At 46.1% G+C, this 23,239-nt stretch overlaps 1 protein-coding gene across 1 annotated transcript; it reads right to left on the bottom strand.

Moving 5' to 3' along the window:
- Nucleotides 1-6,100: 6,100 nt before the first annotated feature.
- Nucleotides 6,101-18,202, bottom strand: LOC142563241 (endothelin-converting enzyme homolog). The gene is made up of 3 exons (XM_075673793.1): nucleotides 17,765-18,202; nucleotides 10,833-11,540; nucleotides 6,101-7,436 (listed from the first exon to the last, which is right to left on the bottom strand). The coding sequence occupies exons 1-3, from the start codon at nucleotides 18,161-18,163 to the stop codon at nucleotides 6,471-6,473; spliced, it is 2,073 nt and encodes a 690-aa protein (XP_075529908.1). The 5' UTR covers nucleotides 18,164-18,202; the 3' UTR covers nucleotides 6,101-6,470.
- Nucleotides 18,203-23,239: the final 5,037 nt, after the last annotated feature.

The following is a 23,239-nucleotide window of genomic DNA, read 5'->3' on the forward strand; positions in this document are numbered from 1 at the left end:
AAGTGCCTCCGAAAATAACTTTAAAAAAAAGAAAGCAGACATGAGTGCTTCTAATGGATCCAAATCATTAACTATGGCAGCAGCATTCCCACAGAAGACCGCAAATTTGTTGATGAGTGCTTTGGAAAATTTGGCGAGCCTTCTGCAGGATAACTGCAAGGAAGGGTGCAGTGTTAGTCATGTTCTTTGGGTTTACGAGCGGGGGCAAGGTAGGTGACTACAGCTTTAATAAATGTAATATTGTAAACACGAAATGTTGAGCTTACATATATTTAGGATTCAGTGATGGTTATTCAACAAAACTTTTCAACAAATATATCATTCGAATCCTCAGCCTGTTTGTAATGGACGCCACTCCTCTTCTATATGGTAGATATGTATACATATAGTGATGTTCGAAATGCAAGAAGAGGCTTCGGCCGCGTCAAACTGAATATATGTACATATATTCTTTATTTATATAGTAAAACTGTATTGGTCTACTGATCCTTGTGTTTCCAGATATTTATCCAGGAAAGTTCACGGATCGTCGATCATAATTGACGATCACGGCATCCTGTCTTTGCGGGGAATCATCGTTCTCATACAAACTTATGCATAAGCTTATCATATATATAAGAAAAAAATTACCCAGTGTGACCTTCCAGGTTAAAGCTATATATTTCCCCCCCTATAGTTGCTGTGCCCAGATATCGGGCACTTGGCGGCTGTGAATAACTTAAACAGGTTTGTAAAATTTACCTAGCGTTATTTCTGCAATGGCGTTGGTGGTGGCGCCGTTGATGCTTTCAATTTTGTTTTCCACATACCCCTGATTTTCGGTGCATCATACATGTCGGGTATGCGCCACATCTTAAGCTTATCATCATCATTATCTTTTGCATGCTTCTTTTGTGCCCTCGACGCTCCTTTCAATAGCACGACGACGAAGATGCAAACGTGAATCCTCTGTTTTATTCGCAAGATCTAAACGAATTGCATGCTATAATTCTTCTAAATACCTAATATGCTCAGAAAAGTTAGAATATAACTAGATAATTCAATGTTTATAGGTGTAACCGTAGTCACAATAAACACCATCTGCAAGATACTTACTTCTCACTTATTTCTTTTAAAAAATGCTAACAGTCGTATGAGTGCGCGATTCATGGCCGATCTACCTGAGTCGGTTGCCCGTTTCACTAGCGACCAAGAGCAAGAACAAGACCTGCGCGACGCTTATAACGTTATTCTGGTCTTCTACAGTGCGGCTTCATGTGGCCGCCGAGATGCATGCTCAGAAGCCACTACCAATAAGATCTCCATGGAAAAACGATACTTTGAACTTATTCTCTACCAGTGCTTTTGTACAATGGTGCAATGTACTGTACCCACGATCTTCGCTGTATTTCTTTAAAGTGAAGCTATTTATAGCTACCTTCTGGAGGGCCTCTTTTGCGTGGACATAGACCGACAATTTTGCATACTTGGACCGATCGCAGAGATAGAGCGATGCCGGGCCGACCCATGGTGGAGGTGGAGTTCGCTATTAAGAGGCCCACATACACAGCTTCGCTGGTCGCGCTTCACAGAGTGCAAGGAGACTGATTTTTTTCTTGTCAAGCTGTAGCTCATATAAAATTCCTTTTACTTAGCAGCGCTTTCGTCACCACACTATACCTCAGCGATTACAACGTGCGCAATTTGGAGCGAGCTCATGCAGGGCTGAGCTCGTGCTGGGCACGCTTCACTTCGTGGAAGGCGTGCTCAGCACGATGTCCCAGTTCTCCTGCACTCGATGCTCGGGAGGAGAATCACTCGTGTCGGATGTCGACGGTAGGCGATACCCGCCATGGTTGCTTCGTGGCTTGGGCGTGGCTCTGCTGCGAGCACGAGAGAGGGAGAGAGAAAGAGAAATAGAAAAGAGGAAAGGAAGGGAGGTTAGCCAGACGCACGTACGCTTTACTACCCTGCACAGGAGGAAAGGGTACGGGGATGAAGAACACGAAGTCACACGATAACAAGGCTGCAACGTCGGCTGCTTTTGATGCGAGCAGAACACCTAAACGCCCCTGTAGGTTGCATTCAGTCGACATAATAAAAAAAAGCCAGGTGGTAAAAATTATTCCGTTCTCCCACCATGGCGTGCCTCATAATTGCATCGTTGGTGTTATTAAGATAGAGCTTAGCGCCGCTCTAGTTTATTCTTGGTACGGGAACGTGAATACTTCGTTTAGCGCAAAACAAAGGACACAAGAAAAGGCGACAGGACAAGGCGCCAACTAGCACCAACTAGCCCGCCAACACATTGTGGGGAACGTGAATATCTCCTGTATTGATTTTAAAAGTTACTGCAGCTGACATAAGAAGGTGACGTTCGAGATCGGTGGTTAACTAGTTCTACAAAGGCTTCGTACTAACACGATCACTATTAGAGCGGTGCGATAATGAAATACCCTGCCTTTTACTTCAAGCGAATTTGTTTGAAAGGGTTAACAGTCCACTTCATATAACAGTTATCTTCCTTTAAGCGTATCCTTCCTTTCTTTTCAAGTGTCATGGTGCGATAAGGACTCGCGCAGTACTTATACGACCTAAATTTGTGCGACAACGCGTGAAGTGCGTGCATTTTACGCAGGAACTTCCGCCGGGCTGAACGCATTTGCTTCTTGTACTAGCGTGTGGCAACCGAGAAATCGTACTCCAGGAACAACAGTAGCCGGTGCAGAACAAGGAATCAGCGTTTATTCTTTTGACGCGCTTTTTTATAGGCACTGGTTGCTTATCCACTGCTGATATCAGTGCCCGTCATGGCATGTGCCCGGGATGCTACATGTTTATTCCGCGTTTCGCAAGGCCTTAATAAATTTTATTTTCACGCGCGGTGATGATTGTGTGTTACGGCGTGATGAGACTCATTAAGACCACCTAAGTGTTAGAATGCGATTCGCCATGTTTTGGACTTGGCGGGGAAGAGTATACTGAAACCAAATTTTTGAGAGCGTTGTAGCGTGATTTTCTAAGAGGCAAGCTTTCCCGGTCTACCATTACCCAAAACAAAATTGCTTTGTAAACGTGCATGAACCGACTATGATCTCGGTGTCTTCCTAACACCCTATTGCTACGCTCACAAACAGTGCAAAAAAAACAACTAAACAGAAACTTTCATAAGCAAAGCGTACCAGTCGAACAGCTCTAAAGCATACGAAACCGGTATTGTCCATATCGCCTATGGTACAACCACTACAATAGGCTCCAATTGTCTGGTGTCCCTGTCATGTATGTGCTATGAAAGATGTTCAGGCTGTGCAGAAGGCAGTGTGCTTTGTACGCCGCATACGGCACATCCTTTTACTGACCTATGCTTTTCCATACTATAAACGCAGTTAAGCACTCCCAATAGTTTTTTTTTTATTTTCGACCACTATATTGCTTGTTGGTGCAGGCTTTTATTCCATACTACGTTTTATTGCCTACTACGTAAATTATAGCTAATAACCTTATACAAGCACAGAAGCAGTTGGCCGCCATTAAAATTGTTACGGTTGTCATTCCGCATGATAGTTTGCTCATCTTTAGTGTTTAGTGCCTGGCCGCTCCAGTGTTAGAAGATATCTCACAGCGGGATATTTTTCTTATTGCGAACGTCATGCACCGAACGCCCTCTTGCAATTTGTTTGCCAGTCAGTACTTCGAACGATCCCCACATTTTCTCCCAGTAATAATTGCATGTGACCAGCACTTCTGCTTGACTTAATCCGAAATATTTGGTTTCTCTATACACCCTGGAAGACTGCGTACGTTTTCAACTCCATGTTTCATTTTATTTTCGTAGCACCTCAATATCTTGTATACGGACGCAGGCGATTAGGTGTTGTACCACGTAAATAAAGCTCGGATAACGAGCCACCTCTTTGAAAAATATTCCGGTACGTTTGGTCCACAGTACACAATAATGAAACTGAATATTTCTTTCCCATGAACATTTTCTAAGCTTGTCTTGTAGCCTAATAATGGCTCATAACCAATAAAGGGTACTTGCAAGGAAGCACGTTGTTTCAAGTATTGATTGAGTGATTGATTGATTGATTGAGTAACTTTTATTTTACAGTCCTGCAGAACGCGTATTAGCACGTCGCGGGCCGCTCCCACGTCGGGACCGACAGGCCTAGCCTGCCCTGGTTTCAAGTATGGTTATTAGAATAAAAATATGGTTTCAGATTGAAGCTGTAAAGGTGGTTGGAGAGCGAAGCTGTTCACAACTATAACGATTGCCCATTGCGATATAGGCTTAAATTGTGGACGGGGTGACATTCACATGTACTTTCTCTAATTATAAGCCTAAGACTTCAGCGGCTTCCGACTTGGCTTGCGCTTCTAATTCGGGCTCCTACAAAGAGTGGACCAGAGAGAAGAGGAATCCGCCGCGCCTCACATGCACGCTACTCTTCAGGAGTGCTCACTGTACGGGGCCTTCTCCCCCATAGCACTGTCACAACACAAATCACTTTCCAGGCGGGGTCCTCTTTTACACACGAAACTGTAGTTACGTCACTCCCAGCATCATAGGTTAGACTCAAGCCGCCGTTGCTACGGTATCTTGCGAAACAGAAATCTTTACCTGGAAACGTATACGGAATCTCTACGTGATTCGCATCAATTATGCGGTTCGGATGCCTGCTTTGATCTTGTTCTTTTTTGAAACTCATGCTGTTCTGTATGTTGTAAGCGTGATTCTAACAAAAATGCGCGCGCTGTTCACTTCACATTGCTGAGTTCTTGTAGCCTCTGCCTCACGCGGGTATGAGCCATTGCATTTGGGGGCATGAGCTATACGTGCTATACATACATACAAACTATGCAAGTTTTCTGTCGACACTTCGCCCGGAAGATGTCCTGGACCCTAGCCATATGCAGTTTGGCTGTAAAATAACCACCATTGTCACTGCAGTCCCTAACAGCACAACTCTGTCGTTCCTTGATAATTACTTCATCAATGCTCGTTCAAAAACAAGCTATCTACCGATCATAACGTCGGTGCCTTTCTAAGAGGCAACTTGCCTAGGTAACAACACATTAGCAAGACCACTAGCAGAGCATTAAAAAAGAGTTAATATATAAAGATTACCACTATATGGATTACCACTCGAACACCTCCGAAAGACAATAAGCGGCCCTTTTGTATAAGGCATGTTCAGCCGTACGTAGGATATGCATTATTTGTCTAGCGTCCTTAATCTTTGTGTACAATAATAGAAGTGGAGGCAGTCTGTATGGCTGTGCGCTCTATATGCCGCTAATGCTTAAATTTCATTCCCACTGATCTGGCTTGGAATGTTCCCCTCAATGTATTTATTGCAACAAACCTGAAACTCTGCAGAATATCTTTATAGACTAGAGTAGTTTCGCCGTGCACAGAAAATGACTTTTAGCAGTCAACTTCAATTGGTCCTTAACATTCCTATGATACTCTCCCTTCGGGCGACGGCACTAGGAAATAGGAATAGGAAGGCATGTGATGCAATATTTTATTTTTAAGTGAAAAAAAAAAGAGAGTGCCATGTTAATTTTTTCGTTTTATTTTCCTCAATACGGATACAAAAATATGTACTTCAAATTTAAAGATGAGAGAGCCTGAAAAGTAGTTATTTCCTGTTGGTATTAATTTATAATCAAGACTAAATTGCAAAATTACATTAAGGTTCATCCTTCACTTCTTACCTACTGCCGCCCTATTCAGGTCCGATCCCCTGTTGTGGGTGGAGCCACATCCGCAGGCTCGAAACCAAACCAAACCAAGCCGCAAATACGGGAGACGTATTGCCGTCCTCTCCTCTGCTATCCTTATAACGTTGCACCGCATGTGCCCGTCGCGATAATTAAAAAGTTTTGTACAATACGAGAGCCTCGTTGCGTTGGCTTTTTTATAGGCAATACTTAGCACTTGCTAAACATGCTAAAGTGCTTAGCACTTAGCATGTTAAAACAATTCTACACTCGGACATGTTTTTTTTTTCTTCTTATGACCTATGCAATTCCTTACCTAGTTATTTGTTTCTTTAAGCCGAAACGTTTACCGCACTTGATGAAATTCCAACTTCCTAACATTTTTTTGCGATTCTATATAAATTCTAACCTTGTTCGTATCGAGATATGTAGACTCTTTCAAATGAACATTACAGTTTTTTTCACCCTTTCTTCGATAGCCACACGTCCAACAGCTTTTTCATGGTTACAGTATATATAGAAAAGCTTCGGCACGTAACTGACATCTGAGGACACTAGGGGTTTCGTGTAGGTTTCTACGTAGACGTAATTGGTTGTGGCGAAATGTGCCGTAAAAACGTTACGTGCAACGTTTACCTTGCAGAATAAAAGAAAAATAGTCAGATTAGAAAGAGCATAGAGTGAGAACATTACGATATCCCCTTATACATCAGTCTCCGCTGTATTGAGATACCCTTCGCATGTTTTACCGCTGTTTGTTCCAATCAGTGGAACGTGCACCGTTCTTCAGGGTTCATCGCCGATCCTTTAGGGCAGCTGAACGCGGCCGCAAACTCCTCCGCGTTTCGGGCTGGTATGTTGCACCGCAGTGCGTCGGCTGGGTACAGCGATTTCTCGCTCCATTCGTAACCGCCCACCGCGCAAAACTCGAAACATCCGGCGATATAGAACGACTGTTCCTGAGTGTACCCAAGGATGCCCCCTTGCGCCGGCAGAGTGGAGAAGGCCAGTCGGGCCTTCTCAGTTCCCCCCGTGTCGGCGAACGTTTCAGACAGCACGTTCTTGCTGTGCACCTCGTCGTCAGTGAAATTTTGTAGCTGTTTCCTGACGCACTCGAGGCGGCTGCTGAAATTGGCGAAGGACTCCTTCGACCACGGCATGGCGGCAACGCCGTGACTAGTGACGTTGCTAAACAACGGGTCGAAGGCGTGTGTCAGTTCGTGTCCCAGAATTTTGCCGATGGCTCCGTAGTGAACGGCCGATTGCACCGCCTGTGGTGCGTACGGCGGAGCCATGATCGCCGGCATGAGGGCCATGACGTGCATTATGGGCATGTAAAACGCGTTCACCTCATATGCGCTGTAACGAAAGTCAGCACGGTAAACGCTCACGGCGGATTGCTCGAAAAATCGCTTCTGCTCGTCAAGGCGTCGCCGGTTTGTTTTGAACAGCCACTGAATGAACGGCTGCGATACATTCGGATACAGGAAACCGTAGTGTGCATCGAGGGCCTCGTTGGTTTGGAGGTGTTCCGGAAAAGGAAGGATTGTGACCAGGCTGTCGACGTGCTCGACCGCGCCTTTGGCTGTTGACTTGTCCATCCACGAGAGATTGGCGAAGTTCTCTCGCGTGGCCTTCTTCACGGCGTTCCACACGTTCTTCGTGTAATTGATATAGGGATGCAGCTCCAGTCTGTCGACGAAGAACCGACCGATTGCGAATGGCGCCACCTGTGTGTCGTAAATTAGGTGAGCGAGTTACTTAAACCGTTATACACGCTAACTTAGGTTCATGCAAAATAGAGGCTGGGCATTGAAAACTAATCATGGTCGAAATTTCTGCATAAGGACGCCTGCGATGCCAACCAGTTACGATATTGTACCTATTACGTAGCACACCGATGGCTATTAGCAAACAGGCCTTGCACTCGAACGAAAAGCATAGATGCCCTCATTCAATATACTGTAAGTTACCGCATCTGCATAGTTGCAGGTCCCTTAAAAACACAAGCGAATTTAGCATGAATTTCAGTTTTTAGCGCGTGCTCCTGTGCTTTTGCTTTACAAATGACCACACAAACAATGCCCAAATATTTGTGTGCAACGACACATAGATTTAGAAGACATGAAAAAATTGGCAAGGGCAGCAAATATATTTAGCTGTCCCGAGCTCGAACGCAGTAGACCAACAATGTGAGTGCCAAACCACAAAATATGCAAGCCATGGTAAACTGGTTTGCATTTGAACGAGTGATATTGAAAAATACTTGCGAATTCGGAGCACCGTGTACAGCGCCGTCTTACGAATAAATAATTCTGAAAAATATACCCGTTCGAAAGGCTGTCTCTTCATAAGATCACCCATTTTACGATGTCTGCCTGCATCTAAACGAGAGAGCCGTGGCACGCATGACTTGAAATGCGCGAGGCTAAGCGATTACGCTAAGTACGAAATGTGGCAGCCCGATACGAGTGAGACCACTGCTTCTGGTAAAAATAGAACAATTGAGAGAAAGGTCACTTTGCCATCCGCTTCGAAGCTCCAAGCGATGGGCGAGACTACTGACTGAGATGTTCACTGCCACGCAATCGATTCGCGGACGGCGGGATTTCGCGAAGCCCCAGGGAAAACTCGGCATCCCCTTTAACGTATCACGCATGCTTTCGTCCCGGCTACTCGTGGTTTGAAACGTTTGAAAGTTTCATCGAGCCACCACAACGAACCCTGTCCTCAAGACGTCTGATTTCGGCAGATGCATAAGTGCGACACTGTAATTACGCAATGACGCATGTCTGGCGTTGTACCCGTCACAGTACTGTCGCGAAACGTTTAGAGAAACGGGCATAAGCTGTATGAATAAGTTTGGCGCTTCTGGCTTGACTTTGTTCGAGCGTGATTATGTCTTGAGATTTTCGTTCCCTGATTTGTCTGTGGCGAACCACCTTATCACCGCAAAGAAGGGGTAAAGCGTGGAGACATTGAGACAAGTGAACAACACGTGCACTTGCGTCCGTGTCTGCACGCCTTACCCCTCCGTTGCATTATGTATCCTTACCAACTAGCTCAGCTTTCTCTCGTTCTAAGCACCTTATCTCTACCTTGGATTGGCGTGGAATAAGGCAGCATACACCAAGATATATCTTTTCCTCCATATTGCATTATAAACTCGATCATCACAAATTGTTTTCATAAATACTCTGTGATGACTCTCTAATGCAGGCTAGATGCCAGAGCTCCTCCCTGCACAATGGTACCTTACGCATAAATGATAGGTCGGACAATGGTGCTGGCCTTCATCAAGGGGAGCCCTTAGTTGTTCCACAGTTGTAATTTCGTAAATTTCTTCTTTACGCAGGGCAATTGCCTTCTTGCTGCTTGTTCAAAAATATGCTTATCTACATCAATATGCAATTTCTTGCGTTTTGACCTATACTCTGAAATGCACAGTACGAGTTAGATAAGCAAAATCTCAACCGAATATATTTTCAAGTATATTTGTTGCTGTTTTCGCTGTTCCTAGTGCACTCAGAAGCTGAAGGAGAAATAAATTGTCCTACCCTACTTTTCTAAATATGGTTTGCGTCGTATTTTCATCAAAGAACATGCGAGATAATAAGCTTATTTACATCAATATACAATTTCTTGCCTTCTGACCTCTGCTCTGAAATGTACAGTACGAGTTGGATAAGAAATATCTCAATGGAATATCTCTTCGAGTATATTTGGTGCTGTTTTCGTTGATCCTACGGCACTCAGAAGCTGAAGGAGAAATGAAATTGTCCTAACATATTTTTCTAAATATGGTTTGCGTCGTATTTCCTTTGACAGGGCCGAGAACACGGGAGACTGGTCGAACTAGTCTGGGTCGCAAAAGACGCCTGCAAAAGCTGGGCGTGAGATTGTGCCCTGTAGTGAACGTGATGAAAACATAACCTCACTTGCGGTTTGCTTGACGTGTTACAATATATCAGGCTAATGTGGCGCTGCGGATGTTTCTTTCATTACTCTTTCATTCGAGCATTCATTTTCATTATTACTTTGTGACACTGCAGGCCACATGCCAAACAACAGTGGTTCCAACCTTCATGGCACACGGAGTTGGCGGTTAAGAAAATGCGTGCTAAGTAAGTCGGGCCCGCAATATTACCAAACGAAAAGAAATGAACAACCTGATTGTCTTTGCGAAGCGTAATGATTGCGAGAAATCTTTTTTCTTGGCTAAGAGCGGCTATAGGCAACAGATGATTGAATAACGGAGTATTCAGTTGTAATTAAAAACGCGAATTCGAAACGCCGGCAAATTTTTTGAGCCTCACACTTGTAAGGACGATTGCAGGATCAAGATAGTCTATATCGTAGCCTGGAGTGACATAACGAATTTGTTAATGCTATTGTCGTTATGCAAGCACAAATGAGTTATACGGTTGGTCGGCAGTTGCAAAGCAATGGGGCTATTGACCAACGGGTAGGCTGAATAATCTGCCTCGCTACTTTTACAGTTACGATTAATTCAAATTTAGGAAGTTCGAAGCTAAGTGATTCACTGCGATAGCAAACCGGCCCTTATTGGTTTTCATACACGTAGGCACAGAAGTACCATGGTACCATGGTAAATTTTCACACACTTTTCTTAGCTTTGCTCGAATGAGTACTTAACTGTTCAGAGAGCTCGAGGTCAAATGGTTAAAATGCGTGAAATGCAGCAACCAACAGTGCCATTATCGCACTCGACGCTATATTCGTTTTACATTTAAAACACCTTTGGAGCGCGTCGCCGCTATAACGTTCATATGGGTGGTGCCCACGTTTGTATGGTGGGCTCCGAAATTCTAATTATGTGATAAACAGCTCTCAATTGCACCGTGCATGCTCGGTGCAAAAAGAAAAGCTCCAGACTACGTAACGAAATAAATATAGAATTAAGGAGCTGTTTAACCATGGCCAATGAAACAGTAAGTAAGCATATTGGCACACAGCGACTTACAGCTGGTGCGGTACTGCAATACTACTGTAAAGACGGGAAATTTCAATAATAAACAGGTGGCGCTACTAAACTTCCGAAACATAAAGCCTTTTCTCAGATGGCATGTTTCCGATTGACTGCGCCAACTAGTATGACAACAAACTCTACGTTCACATACCTGATTTATGTAGTCCAAACATAGAAGCCCGTCGCTCGGATGGTACATAAAAGGCGCTTTCGACATACAGTGCGACAGCGAACGCGACAGTGCTGCACGCAAATCGACGACAATATTCCAGCCTGCGTACAGTACGAGATCAGCGTAGTTGGAATGCTTCGTGCTGTCCAGGATCGTTTTGAGAAGCAAGCCACTGTTTTTTACCGTCAGCACATGTTGGCTCTTGCCGACAGCACGATCATGCGGTAGGCGTTTGTTGATGACCTTGAGCCAGGCTTCTCCGCTGCTGTGCCCGGTGGTATCGTTCGCGAGCTTCTCAATAGTAGTGTGGACGAGCGCCTCCCGTTCAGGGAGAGACAAGGCGTTTTTGGCAGTGAGAAAGTCCAAGAAAACGGAGTGGATTCGTTTGGCAAATGTCGAGGCCGAATCGTTTGTCGTAGCTGGCGCCACGTCCCAGATGCAGTCGGCTATAACGTCTGTGTCAACCGTGTCGTTTTCGATCTGCGATGAGATTTGAAAAAGCAGCCCATACCGCTTCTCGGGTTTTACGTCCGGCGTGAAACTAAGCAGTACGGGGGTCGCGAGGTTGTACTCGAGCGACATGCCCAGTAGGTACTCCGTCAGGTCGAATTCGCTGGGAAGTGTCAACGAAGGCCACTGGAAGTTGAACTTGTTGAATACGTCAAACAGAACCTGCGGAGATCAAGTGGGTGAGTCAGTTACCGGTGTCCCTGTCTCTGTGTCAGTGACTCTGATAACTCAGCTGTGGCTTACGCAGCAAAACCGGCTAGAACGGAGACGCAGATAGAAATACGTGTGCGCTATGTTCCATCACCTTCTTTCCTCTCCGCTGTGCAGCGTGAGTTTCAACGCTTACAATAAAACGACTGCACTTGATTAAGCCACTTTTGGCCATCAAAGTTAGATGGTACCGACGGACCGCTGTGAAAATAATCGTAGAATATTTCAGTTGTATTGCAGGATATAACTGAATATACGCGGGGTAACATAGTGCCTGGAAAGCCCGTATAAGATCCGCATGACTGTGCGGTGTCGACACGTGTTACAGATTTATGTTTTGTCACCCCGAAGCCAACACCAAGTTCTTCAACCTCAGCTTTCTGAGCCCATTCTGACTCGAGGCTTTCTTACCTTCGAAAAAGAGTGGCCGCCCCGTGTACTATTGCTACCAGGCTGACATCTGTGCGTTCTCTCGATATATTATGATCTGTGTGTCTATTCTTCTAAAGACGCTTTGTCGCTATGAATAATAGACTCGAAACATTCACCCTGAAGACTAAGATATTCTGTGTGGAATTGATAGGACAGATAGAACAAGGGTTGGTACTTTGTAAGTGTTTTTACGATTGGGCTACTGCTTGGGCAACTAACATTGTGGCAAGCTAGGTGCTGCCAATGAAGAAAGTACAGTGCTGAATGTACGGCGGCTAGATGGGTAGGTATGCCGACCAGCGTTGTTCAATGCTTCTCCGCGTCACGACACCAGGATTGGCTCAGGGGTCCGCGGACTGCAGCGAAGCGCTCGTCACCTGCTACTGAGTTTGCTGCTACTGCGCACCTGTTATACTTAAAGTACATGATTTTCGCAGAAAGTTATAAAGGAAATGGTTAAAAAAAGTTGAATGTATTTTTGCTGCAATAAGTAATCTTGAAAAGGGGCCATTTATATGCTCTGTGAACGCACTGATGGCCTGAAGCGCGGCCCGCACAATCGCGGTAGTTCTCCCGAGTTAGTGCAATTTACATAGAAGTTTGGACAACGAAACGGATACCGCGCGTGATCTTTCTGAATGCGAAATGTTTCAGCCTTCGACAAAGAATTAATGTGTTCCTGCACCGAAGAAAACTAGAGGGAGGGGCATCACTTACTTTGCGTCGAACTTAACGGTCGGCCACAGATATGCACGACACTGGCTATAATATCGCGGATTATGATACCGCGAAGCTCGGTAATTTCCGAGAAACGTGAGTTTAAAACATTTCCGTGCTGAGGAGATGTTTCAAGCGAATTAGTTGTGTTCTAGCGCCATTTCAAGAGGCATTTCGTTGAGCGCATTGTGCAGATTCCGACGCAGTACTTCTGTCAAATGAGTGACCCTGTTGTTTAGATGCTACCAGACGTTTAATTTGAATAAAACCCCATCAAAAAACAAGCAAGACTTCGACGGGATGCCGGTGGCTAAAAGAATTCTATCAAGGCAATCGTGCAAACTTGCGGACACGCTTCAAGCAAACACGACACGAGTGAGAATAACGCGTGCAAAACAAACAAAATATCAACATTTGTACACAAGCGAGGAACTTAAGCTGCTAAAAGACGGTTTAAAAATTGATTCTGCGGGAGAACGTTGAAGACGTTTTAGCAAGTACAACAACAAATATCAGCAACCACATAGCAGAATAAAGTTCACCTTTTGCAGCGTTCACCTCACGCAGTCGGTTGCATCGACATGCAAACAACTGCACGTATGTGGACGGCAATTGGCAGATTTTTCGTACCTTTTCCAGCTCAAGGCTTCTCGACAGGTCGCTTGAGAGCAGCACAAAGTTGAACCTCTGAAGAGCATCATCGAGCTAATCGTTTGCTCCCCTCAACTTCCTTCTGAGGAGCAGGAACATGGCTCTTGAGCGTACTCCACACAAGAAAAAAAAAAGACCTTACGCTACGCTACATAGATTGTGGGTGCTGTGATACAGTGCGCTGTTTCGTTTAAGCCTATAGTTTGCTGTAAAAGCTTAACGTTGCCGGTTTACACTTGTGGCCTAAGAATTACCCTATTTTATTCAAATATACGTATACGACCACCAAGAGTCCAAACTATTATTGTGCGTGATAAAATTAGGCAGCTGCTTTCATCATATTCCATGCTGTTAACAGATGATTGAACAAGGTAAGAAACAGTTTTTTTAGGGAAAATAAAGTTATTTCTATCTCCAAAAAACAAGGTTGTTGATTTATATTGCATTCGTATGGAAGCGGACACAACTTAATAAATATCTCATATGTATTAGCACCCATACACACAAAGAAATAAAGTCAGCGAACTTAGTGACGCTAAACTTTGTTATTGGCTTTTGGGAAAGCCATGTGCCTGCACTATTTGCAGTATGGTAATAAGGCGCGGTGACTCAAACTGTGCAACATGATACCAGTGCTCGTGCTTTCTTAGTTCGGTGTCATCGGGCTGTAGATGCGTTCTTATCGTCGTTTTAATCGTGTACGGAACCCTTGTGTATCTCACAACGTAGGGCTTCCTACTTTTATCGCGATAGCAATTGCATGAACACTCCAGGCGCATTGTTGCCATCGCCGTCGCCGCCGGCGTCGCCGTCAGATTCCGGTATGAGTGAAAACGTGCAAGGGTGGGCCGACGAACGTGGTCCAATCTCGCGTGGACGGGCGAGGAACGCGGCCCTGATGCGTGCCGTCTCCTGTGTCGTGCGAGGCACATAACTATATTTAGGGTTTTACGTGCCAAAACCACCTTCTGATTATGAGGCACGCCGTAGTGGAGGACTCCGGAAATTTTGACCACCTGGGGTTCTTTAACGTGCACCTAAATCTAAGCACACGGGTGTTTTCGTAGTTCGCCCCCATCGAAATGCGGCCGCCGGGGCCGGGATTCGATCCCGCGACCTCGTGCTCAGCAGCTCAACACCATAGCCACTGAGCAACCACGGCGGGTGTGCGAGGCACAGGCGTGAGGCTAGGGAGAAGCGGCTCTCTTCTCTGGCGGCTGCTACGATGCATCGTTGTCCTCCTTGCCCGCCGTTCTGTACACAGTGGAGACAACCGCGGCCTCTACTCTGGCGTTGGCGACGCGAATCGCGGACGCCATAGGGACGCGCTGCCGGCGCTCATGTCCCTTCGAAGTGATTCCCAACGCGGCTAAAGTGCAACCCGGTGCAGGACTCATCTTCAAAGCGATCTGCAATGTTTACAGATTGCGCATAGTGCCGGTAGCTTCGTATGCGCTGTGCTTTCGACATTTTGTTCGTGCGAAAGCAAGACTTGCATGCCATTCGAGCGCAGCTGCGAATTTTGTTTCCAAACCACACAAGGAGCCCACGGGCTTCGCGACGGCTTGATGACGTAGCCGCGCCGCATTTCGTCGACTAGTTCCCTTATAGCTTCACGTTCTCGCGCCGAAACTCGGTAAGGGCTATGGTGGAGTGGTCAAGCACACTCGTCGCTAATGCGACGCTTTGCAACTCGTCTTTGTCGAATCTACGATGATGTTGAGAAGCAGCCTTTGTATCGTCGGACAAGACTTCTGAGCTGTTGCAGCTTACTCATGGGGAGACTTCAATTTATGTGGAAATGTGGTGCGGGAACTGTGGTCATGGGTGTGGAAGTGGCCGAATCCCAGAGGAGAAACGCATCAAGGGTTTTCTACAATACCCTCGATGTATGCGATCGTCTTGCCCTTGTTCATGTGCTTGAACTCCTGGTTGAAGTTTGTCGGCATCACTTTCGCTTTCCCTCCGTGCAGTCAAACGATCTCTCTTGCGACGCGAATTTCACAATCGAGCAGTAGACGTTGGTCACCCTCGATGACGCCTTGTACGTCTGCAGGTATGTCACTGCCAACGGAAATGACAATGCTGGAGTGAGGAGGGGCACTGACTTGGTCCTCAAGTACACTGAAGACATGGTGACTACGAGCTCCTCCGGTGGTATTGCTTGATCTTCGAATAATCGGCTTTGACTTCTGCTCAATGATTGTGCCGTATGGGTTCAGCACGTCCATGCCGAGATGACGTCTAGTGAGCATTGTTGAATATAAAACAGATGACAGGGTAAGTTCGATTATGAGCGATAATTCTTGCCTTGCAGATTCCAGCTGGCGTTGTTAGGCGTCCTCCAGCTGTCTAAATTTGAGGGCGTTCTCATGCAGTCCTAATTGCGTGGCAATAGGGCCAATCATCACGGAATACTCGGCTCCTGCGTCCAGTAAGGTGGTGATTGCATGGTAATTGAGAAGCACGGCGAGGTCGGTTGTTCCCTTGCGTTGCAGTGAGGCGTTGGCGTTGGATCACGATTGCGTCGTGTAGACCTGTGGCTGGAACGCTGCGTCGTCAGGTCTACTTTTGTCGGCGTATACATTACTTCTAGGCTTCGTTGGTATGGCGGCGTCTCGTTAATATATCGTCTAGGTAGTTTTTTCGGCGTATTCGTCGGTGGCGGAGGATCTTTGTCAGTTCGACGAACAGCAACCGCGCCTCCATCGGCTCCTGCTTGTAGTTCGGACACGGGCTATAGGACCGGCCCCGTATGGTCGGCGCTGCAGCGGCAGGTGGTGACAGGGTAACGGCGAATGGGGCGGTCAGCAAGATCTCCACTGAGTGACCTCGAGGTAGTGGGCAATATCGCGAGGGCATTCACCCAGCTGGGGTTGAGGAGCGTTGACGGCGAACCTTCTTAGACCCATTTCGCGGTATGGGGTCGGTGTGCGCCAAACGTAGGTCTTCCTTGGTACGCCCCGCTGGGCGACGGTCGGGAGTGCTGGCAGCGGCGCCCGCGGTGAACGACATAATTGCGGTGCTGCGGGGCCTTGGTGCAGGCGCGGAGGAAGACCATGGGCCCGGCCGACGGCGGCGTATGTCATCGCTTCTGGCTGGGTGGAACTTAGGAACTTCAAGTGGTCGCTGTAGTTCTTCCTTGACCATTTCAGTGACCGGAGAAACCTGAGATTGCACCGAAGGAAAGATATTGCGCAGTTCTACACGCATAACAGCCCCGGTAGCCTCTTGGAGGACGTCGGAGCCCAGTGCTCCGATGGCGCACTGCGGCGTGAGCACTTGCCGGTTATATTGCGTGGTGTGCAGTTCCATAGTTTTCTCAATCACCGATGCCTCTGTCGAAATTTCAGCTATGACCTTCCGCAGGTTGCGAATCAGTACAGCGAAAAGTTCTTGTTTGCGCCACGCTTCAGGAAGCGGACCTTTATTGAGTTTAGCAATCGTATGGACTCTCCAGGCGCCTTTATGCCGTCAGCGTTGCCGTCTCTGTGAGGTTCGGGATAAAGTCCAAGGACGCTAAAGCCGTCGAAGCACGCCGTATGCTGTATGTAGGAGTGAAGGCTTGAGAGGGTGAGCCGGCGGGCCGGAAGCACGCCCTCGCCTGTCTCGCGCGAGGCAGGGTGCTCCGGAGAGAGAAGGGAGGGGGCGTTCTACTCCGGCGGCTGCTAAGGTGCCTCGATGTGCCCCCCGCTCGCCGCTTGGTACAGAGTGGACACAACCGTGGCATCTTCTACGGAAACGGACACGTGAATGGTGGACGCCGTAGACACGCATTGCCGACGCTCGCGTGGCTGCGACGTGGCCAAATTGCGCGCTCGCACGGGCCACATCTTCAAAGCGATCTGCGGTGTTTGCACAGCGCACGTAATGCCGGTATCTTCGTACGCGCTGTGCGTTCGACGTTTCATTCGCGTTCAAGCGAAAGATGGATGAAGGTGAATTCACTTGCTGCTGCGGCAGTTCTTGACTCTAGCATTTTGAGCGCGAGTTCCCACGCTCATCGTTATAGACGAACAAATTCGCGTGTCACTATATGGTGGTAGGGTGTAGACACTAGCGATCAGGGATCACTTTGTTCTGTAATACAGCGGTAGCGATCATTTGGGTCTGTCATCATTGGCAATTATCAAAATGTCATTAAATGAGCATTTTTTTTGCGACTGCCCTAGCTAACAGAACAAAGTTATTGTCCTATTGTTACCATGGTCGCTGTAATGAGATATGTTACTTAAGAAGCAAGCTTCTCAGGATGCGGTCGTTCACTGAGGAAGCCTCGTGAACTAAGAGTATCAGGAGAAACCGCAAATGAATCCGCCCTTTTTGTTTTGTCGTGTAGCGTTCAGTAGCTCAATCATACCAAAGCTGTAGCTCACCTTGGTGTCGTTTCTCCTCTCCGTGTAAACTTCGCGGCAGATCTGGAAGGCGGTAACGCTCCTGCGCACTGCCACCACGGGGTGCTCAGGGGGCGACTGCTCGAGCTGGCCCAGCAAGAACTCCCGCGCGCGAACTTCGAGCAGCTTGGCTTGGTTCCAGGATCCCGTAGAAGAAGACGGGTGAAGCCTGTCCCATTTGCCGCAGACGTGGTCGTACAGGTTGTCACACGGATCCTCTCTGGGGTCGATGCTGGCAGCCAGCTCCTCCGCATAGTCGAAGCATTTCGTCGGGTGCTCGCAGTCGGGGAATGCGAGAAGCGCCCACTCCTCAATCAGGTACCTGCCGGCGCCATAAAGGATCCCGAGGGCGAACACTACCTTCACGTTGAGGGCATCCATGACGCAGGTAAGGAAAGTATCTTCGGCAGATTTCCGAATAACTGCAATGGCAACGAAGAAACGCTCGTCGTCGCTTTCTTCTTCTTCCTCTCGTTTCTCTGCTCGTGCCCTATACTGGGGTTGCATTGCTTGCTTGCAGCTTATGTACTGTGGCGCTTACCCACTGCGGTAAGTTGGTCACCGTGGCTGTGGCTAAACCGAGAAGGCAAGATGCAAAATCACAAAGAGATCAAGGTAGGATAGTGAGGAAATCGTACAAGTATATGAATAATTTAGGCAGTCCTAAAGAAAAGCGTGTTTTTACAAATGATAGCTTATCCGCAGGTACATAAGTAATTTGAAATAAATCGCTATCTTGGGGACTAATGCTGCAATGTTTGAATTGTGTATATTCCCCTAGTTTTTGGTGAGGGAGACACATTCTTATATTCTTATTCTTATTCTTATAGACATATTTCCTTATACATATGTCTATTTGGCTAAAGGTCAATGCTAACGCCCAAATGGGACACTATTAGGAACGTTTATGTGAAAATATATTTCTGGGAATTAAATAAATTTTTTCTATCAGGTGATCTTAAATAGTCTACAAAAACGACAGCTGAAGACAAGGCCTGTACGATTAAAAACAAAATATTGATATGGAGCTGCACAATATTCCAGGGGGGGAGGGGGGTTGAGCATTTCCAGTTTCTAGGTGACGCCATTTATTACCGTACGCAAAGCCACAAATATAAATTGTTGCATTTAGACAGTATGTTTATTAGGATATCGAAAAAAACGTATATATTGCTCATAGTGATATAAGACGTAGTCGGCACAGAACATACACCTGGGTCGTTATATCGTAACGCTAGCCCAAACTTTTCTCTTTTATTTCTGGAATCAGCTTACTAAGATTTGTCAGATTCTTTTCGGGCCAACCATACTTTGCTTTTCTGTCATGCGACGTCAGGAATACGGCGAAAGCTCCTCATCGTACATGACGCCTGCACACTTGTTATGCACGATTACACTGAACAAAAGAAAAATAAATACTTCCAATCCTCCGACTGTTACACCAGAAACGCTCCGCAATAAGTCAAATTTTTCCTGGCTGCGCCAACTTCGCTTGTCTGTTACGCGACATCGCAAAACCACGAAAACTAAACGCTTCATATTAACGTGTACGCATTTAGGGTGCAAGAATTTGCTGAACCAAAGTGAATTATTTTTTTGGGATTGTCGGGACTGCCCGTTTTGAACTGAATAAAAGATGGCTGCCCAATGATCAATCTGGCATTCGCTACTCAGATGTGCCAAGAAAATCGATCTTTAGTGTATATTAAAAAAAAAGCTACGTGGCGTTAGAACATTGTCGAGTACCTTCAGCAGGTGCACGGCATCCCTCTGCCAAATTTTCTTCGCTGACGTCATTTTTTACTCTTACCTTCGAAGCCATTGCCATTTTCTACCAGACACTGTAAGCTAAGCGGGAAAATCGCAGAAGTTGGCACCACCTTCTTCGCCAGATCACCTACTTCCCCTGCGCCAACTTGGCCCTGTCGAAACTCTCTGTATTTCTGCATGCTTCTCCCCTATGGTCACCCGATTATACGTGAAAAACCTGCCAAATTAGGGAACGGAATTCGCTTTGAAAGCATAAAAAGAAAGACCTCACTTCACTGTCCTGTTAAAACAACGCTGCGCGTCGCTGACTGATGCTGGCTTCGGTGGTTGCGTAAATCTGCCGTCAGGAGATTCGAATAGAAACAGATTGCAATGTTTTACGTTATACGCCCTCGGAGTGTATTCGACGTTCGCCTATAACTATGTACACGAGTGTTGTTGTATTTCGCGTTCATCGAAATTGCAGCCGCCGCTGTTGGAATGGAACCAGAATCCTGGAGCTCTGCATCGCAACACCATAAACACGAAGCTCCCGCAGCGGGTAGCCACAGTACACGTGCAGCTATGGGATAAGCGTCACCCATGGGTGAACAAATTTATACACGATGGTCACCTTCCATTCTTCTTCAACAAATTCGTGTGTCCCCGGTGCGCTTAAACTATTTCGTCTAGACACATATTTGCCGAACAACACATTTTCATTTGCAGCGGGAACGATTTGCCAGATTTCGTGCGCTTTGCTATCTTTACGAGGCAAACTGCCGAAGCAGTAAAAAAGAAATCCAGAGCCCTCCCATATGTGAATACGGAAGACCAGCGAAGCTGTATTTCTCAATAGCTATATTAAGTTCTACATGAAAGTTAGCCTTATTGGGCCGACGCCTAACTTCATCGTTTGTTACGTCATATTTATTTTTTATTTTGTTTAGTGTTCTATTTATTTTTTTTGCATTTTCTCTTCTTTTTTTCTATTTTGTTTATTTCTATTTCTTATTTATTAAGGTTTTACTTCATAGAAAACGTACTGACGTTTGGACACGCATTGCCATGGACTAGCGGTTGGGCAACAGCGTTATATTTCTTTATATTTTATAACTTTTATGTTCATTTTGCAACTTTTTAACATTTTTTTTTACTTGATAAATATATAGACACGGACGTTTCCACATGCAACGTCATAGACTAAAGAGCCCACAAGGGTATGTGCCGTTGAGCTTGGAACCTGTCTCCACTATCAACCGGATTGGCCCACGTGATGATTTGTTTTTGTCAACATCTCGGGGAGACAGATCTTTTTTTCCATGCCCTAGCCACAGGCAGCTGCGCTGTAAGAAAAAATACCGGCGGTGCCAACCTTGCTTGATATCTCAGCAAGCGGTTGCTTTCGCACTACAAGAGTCGCGCTTTCAATTTCTGCTACGCGCGTACCCTTCAGCCACCATTGTGGGCCTTCCAAGGAAACCGGTAGAGTAAAGGTGTTCGCTTACAAGACACCACGTGCCTGACTTTGCAGAAACCCACCCGAACGCAACAACGCGGTGAGATACATTTATCTTTTCTGTGAAATGTATCTTGACAGTACGTACCACCTGGGCTCGCTCTGCCTATGGTCGGCGAAGCCTGGTGTTACCTAGTTACGGAGACGCGGGTCTGCCGCAAATTGTCGATCCTTTTTTGTCATTTGACTTATGCAGAGCATGTGTTTTCAGAGCGCAGCTCATAGGCGCCCTTACCTGCCGCGAGCATCGGCGTTGTCCCTCGGCGTAACCGAGCGACGGAGTTGTGCAAAATTGACAGAGCGAACGCGGAACGCTGCTGGCGATAAAATACGTTAGAGCATCCGCGGCACAGACCGAGCGGGGGAACGCAAAAAAACAGGAAAAGAAAAGCATTTCTCTCATAGCATTCGCCGGAAGTGTTTACCGGTAAACGTTGCGGTCGTATAAGTCACTGTTGCCGGGAGGCGGCAACTGTTGGCCGGTTTTTCTAGTGTATATATCACCGCACGTCGCGCCGCTCTTAAAGTCGGTGCAGCGATCGGTGCGATGCCTCAGCATATCGAGAAATGAAAACACGCTTAAAGCTGCGCTTACATTTTGCATTAGCGAGTATCGTAGTCGACGGGGATTTTTTCTTCGTCCCTATGGTTCGCCATGATGTCTAAGATGGATGTTTCTTGCAAAATTGAGTGAAGAGAACCGGCCCCAGCGCACAGCCAGGGTAGCACGGCAACGGTCATGCTGCTTTAGCAGCCGCATTCCAGTCAATAACAGGACCTTATTGCAGCAAATTTGTTTTATATTCGATAGTAATTATATGGAAACTTCAAGCCAATTGTCGCCGTTGTTGCCAAAGTCAGCTTTTCCGTGGGGTTCCGTTCATCTTTAGTCGTCTTTATTAGTATTTATTTATAGTATTTAGATACAAGACTGTAGGTACTTGATAATTTATCTTTTGTAGTCCATAGTTATTTCTTGTTCCAGTGATTGGCCTAATGGGAGCGCGAAATGCCCATTGCGGTTTTATTTGTGGTTGCTCGAGCGGGTGGGTGGCTGTTGTAAAAGCTTAAAATCACATATCTGATATGCTCCTTGTATTATGTCTTGCGATTAGTGGAACCTTGTGTATCTGTTGGCAAGACCCAATATATTTTTTCTATATGCGGAAGAATTTTCTCTTTAAGAATTATTTTTTGTAATTCGAAATTGTTTTCGATCCCTGCAGTCATGTGCTATGAGACATTTTTGAATAAAATAATGTGTACCAGAGCACAGTTTTCTACTACGGTGCAATAAATTTGCTCAGCCCGTAGAGGCCGTTCATTCTTTAAATTTGTTCACCTGTTAATTTAGCCCTGTGGACATTATTACATCACAGATCCTCATGGAAAGGTGTACCAAAGGAATTCTGGCATTTAACATGTTTTAGCACTGCATACTAGAAGCGGGAGCTGAAATTAGTTATTATTGGCTTGTTGAGCGCAGGAGCATTTTATACTTTGTGCTTTTTCCTGTTGGTGAAAAAACTGTTATCTGTAGCCGTAATGTTCTGCTATAGGGAGATGTAGGTCTCTTTTACGAGTGTTTGCAAGTTGCTAAGATATGCTGGAGCTTCTTCGACTAAAAGGGGAGCGGCATGGTAAGCGGAAGCTCGTCTCCGATGGCGAATAAGCGGAGTCCGCACCAAAGTGGCTGTATTCTGCTTCGGAGAAGATCAACAAGTACACTTACTTCTTCGCTCTTAACTATAAATCACGGGGGACTAGAGCAGCATTGTTTTCAGCGCTGACAAGAGCAGCAGCGGGCACCACAATTGGACGAAGGACGCTTTTTGGAACCGTTCCTCAAGCGCGATTTCACCCATGTTGTGGAATAAGAAATGTTTACCAAAGATGCAGTAACGCGGTGCTTTCGGGCATATCTGGAATATATAGCCATACAAAATAAAACAGAAAATTTCTTGGCACTGTACACAACGTGAATGTGACCGCAAACCATAGGATATACCAAAGCAACAAGCTGCGAATGAACCCTGTGCAAATTACGACGTCAAGATTTCTGTGCTGGCGCTTGCGGAGCTGCTCATTGCGAACGTGTTGCGTCAAGGATGGTCATTAGTCTGGAAGTGGAAGGTTCCTCGGCTGCGGCATTTTCTCTTATCTTTGAGCAAAATTTGTTTTCAACATCA

The sequence above is a fragment of the Dermacentor variabilis genome, chromosome 11 (assembly GCF_050947875.1).
Source record: "Dermacentor variabilis isolate Ectoservices chromosome 11, ASM5094787v1, whole genome shotgun sequence".
NCBI lineage: Eukaryota > Metazoa > Arthropoda > Arachnida > Ixodida > Ixodidae > Dermacentor > Dermacentor variabilis.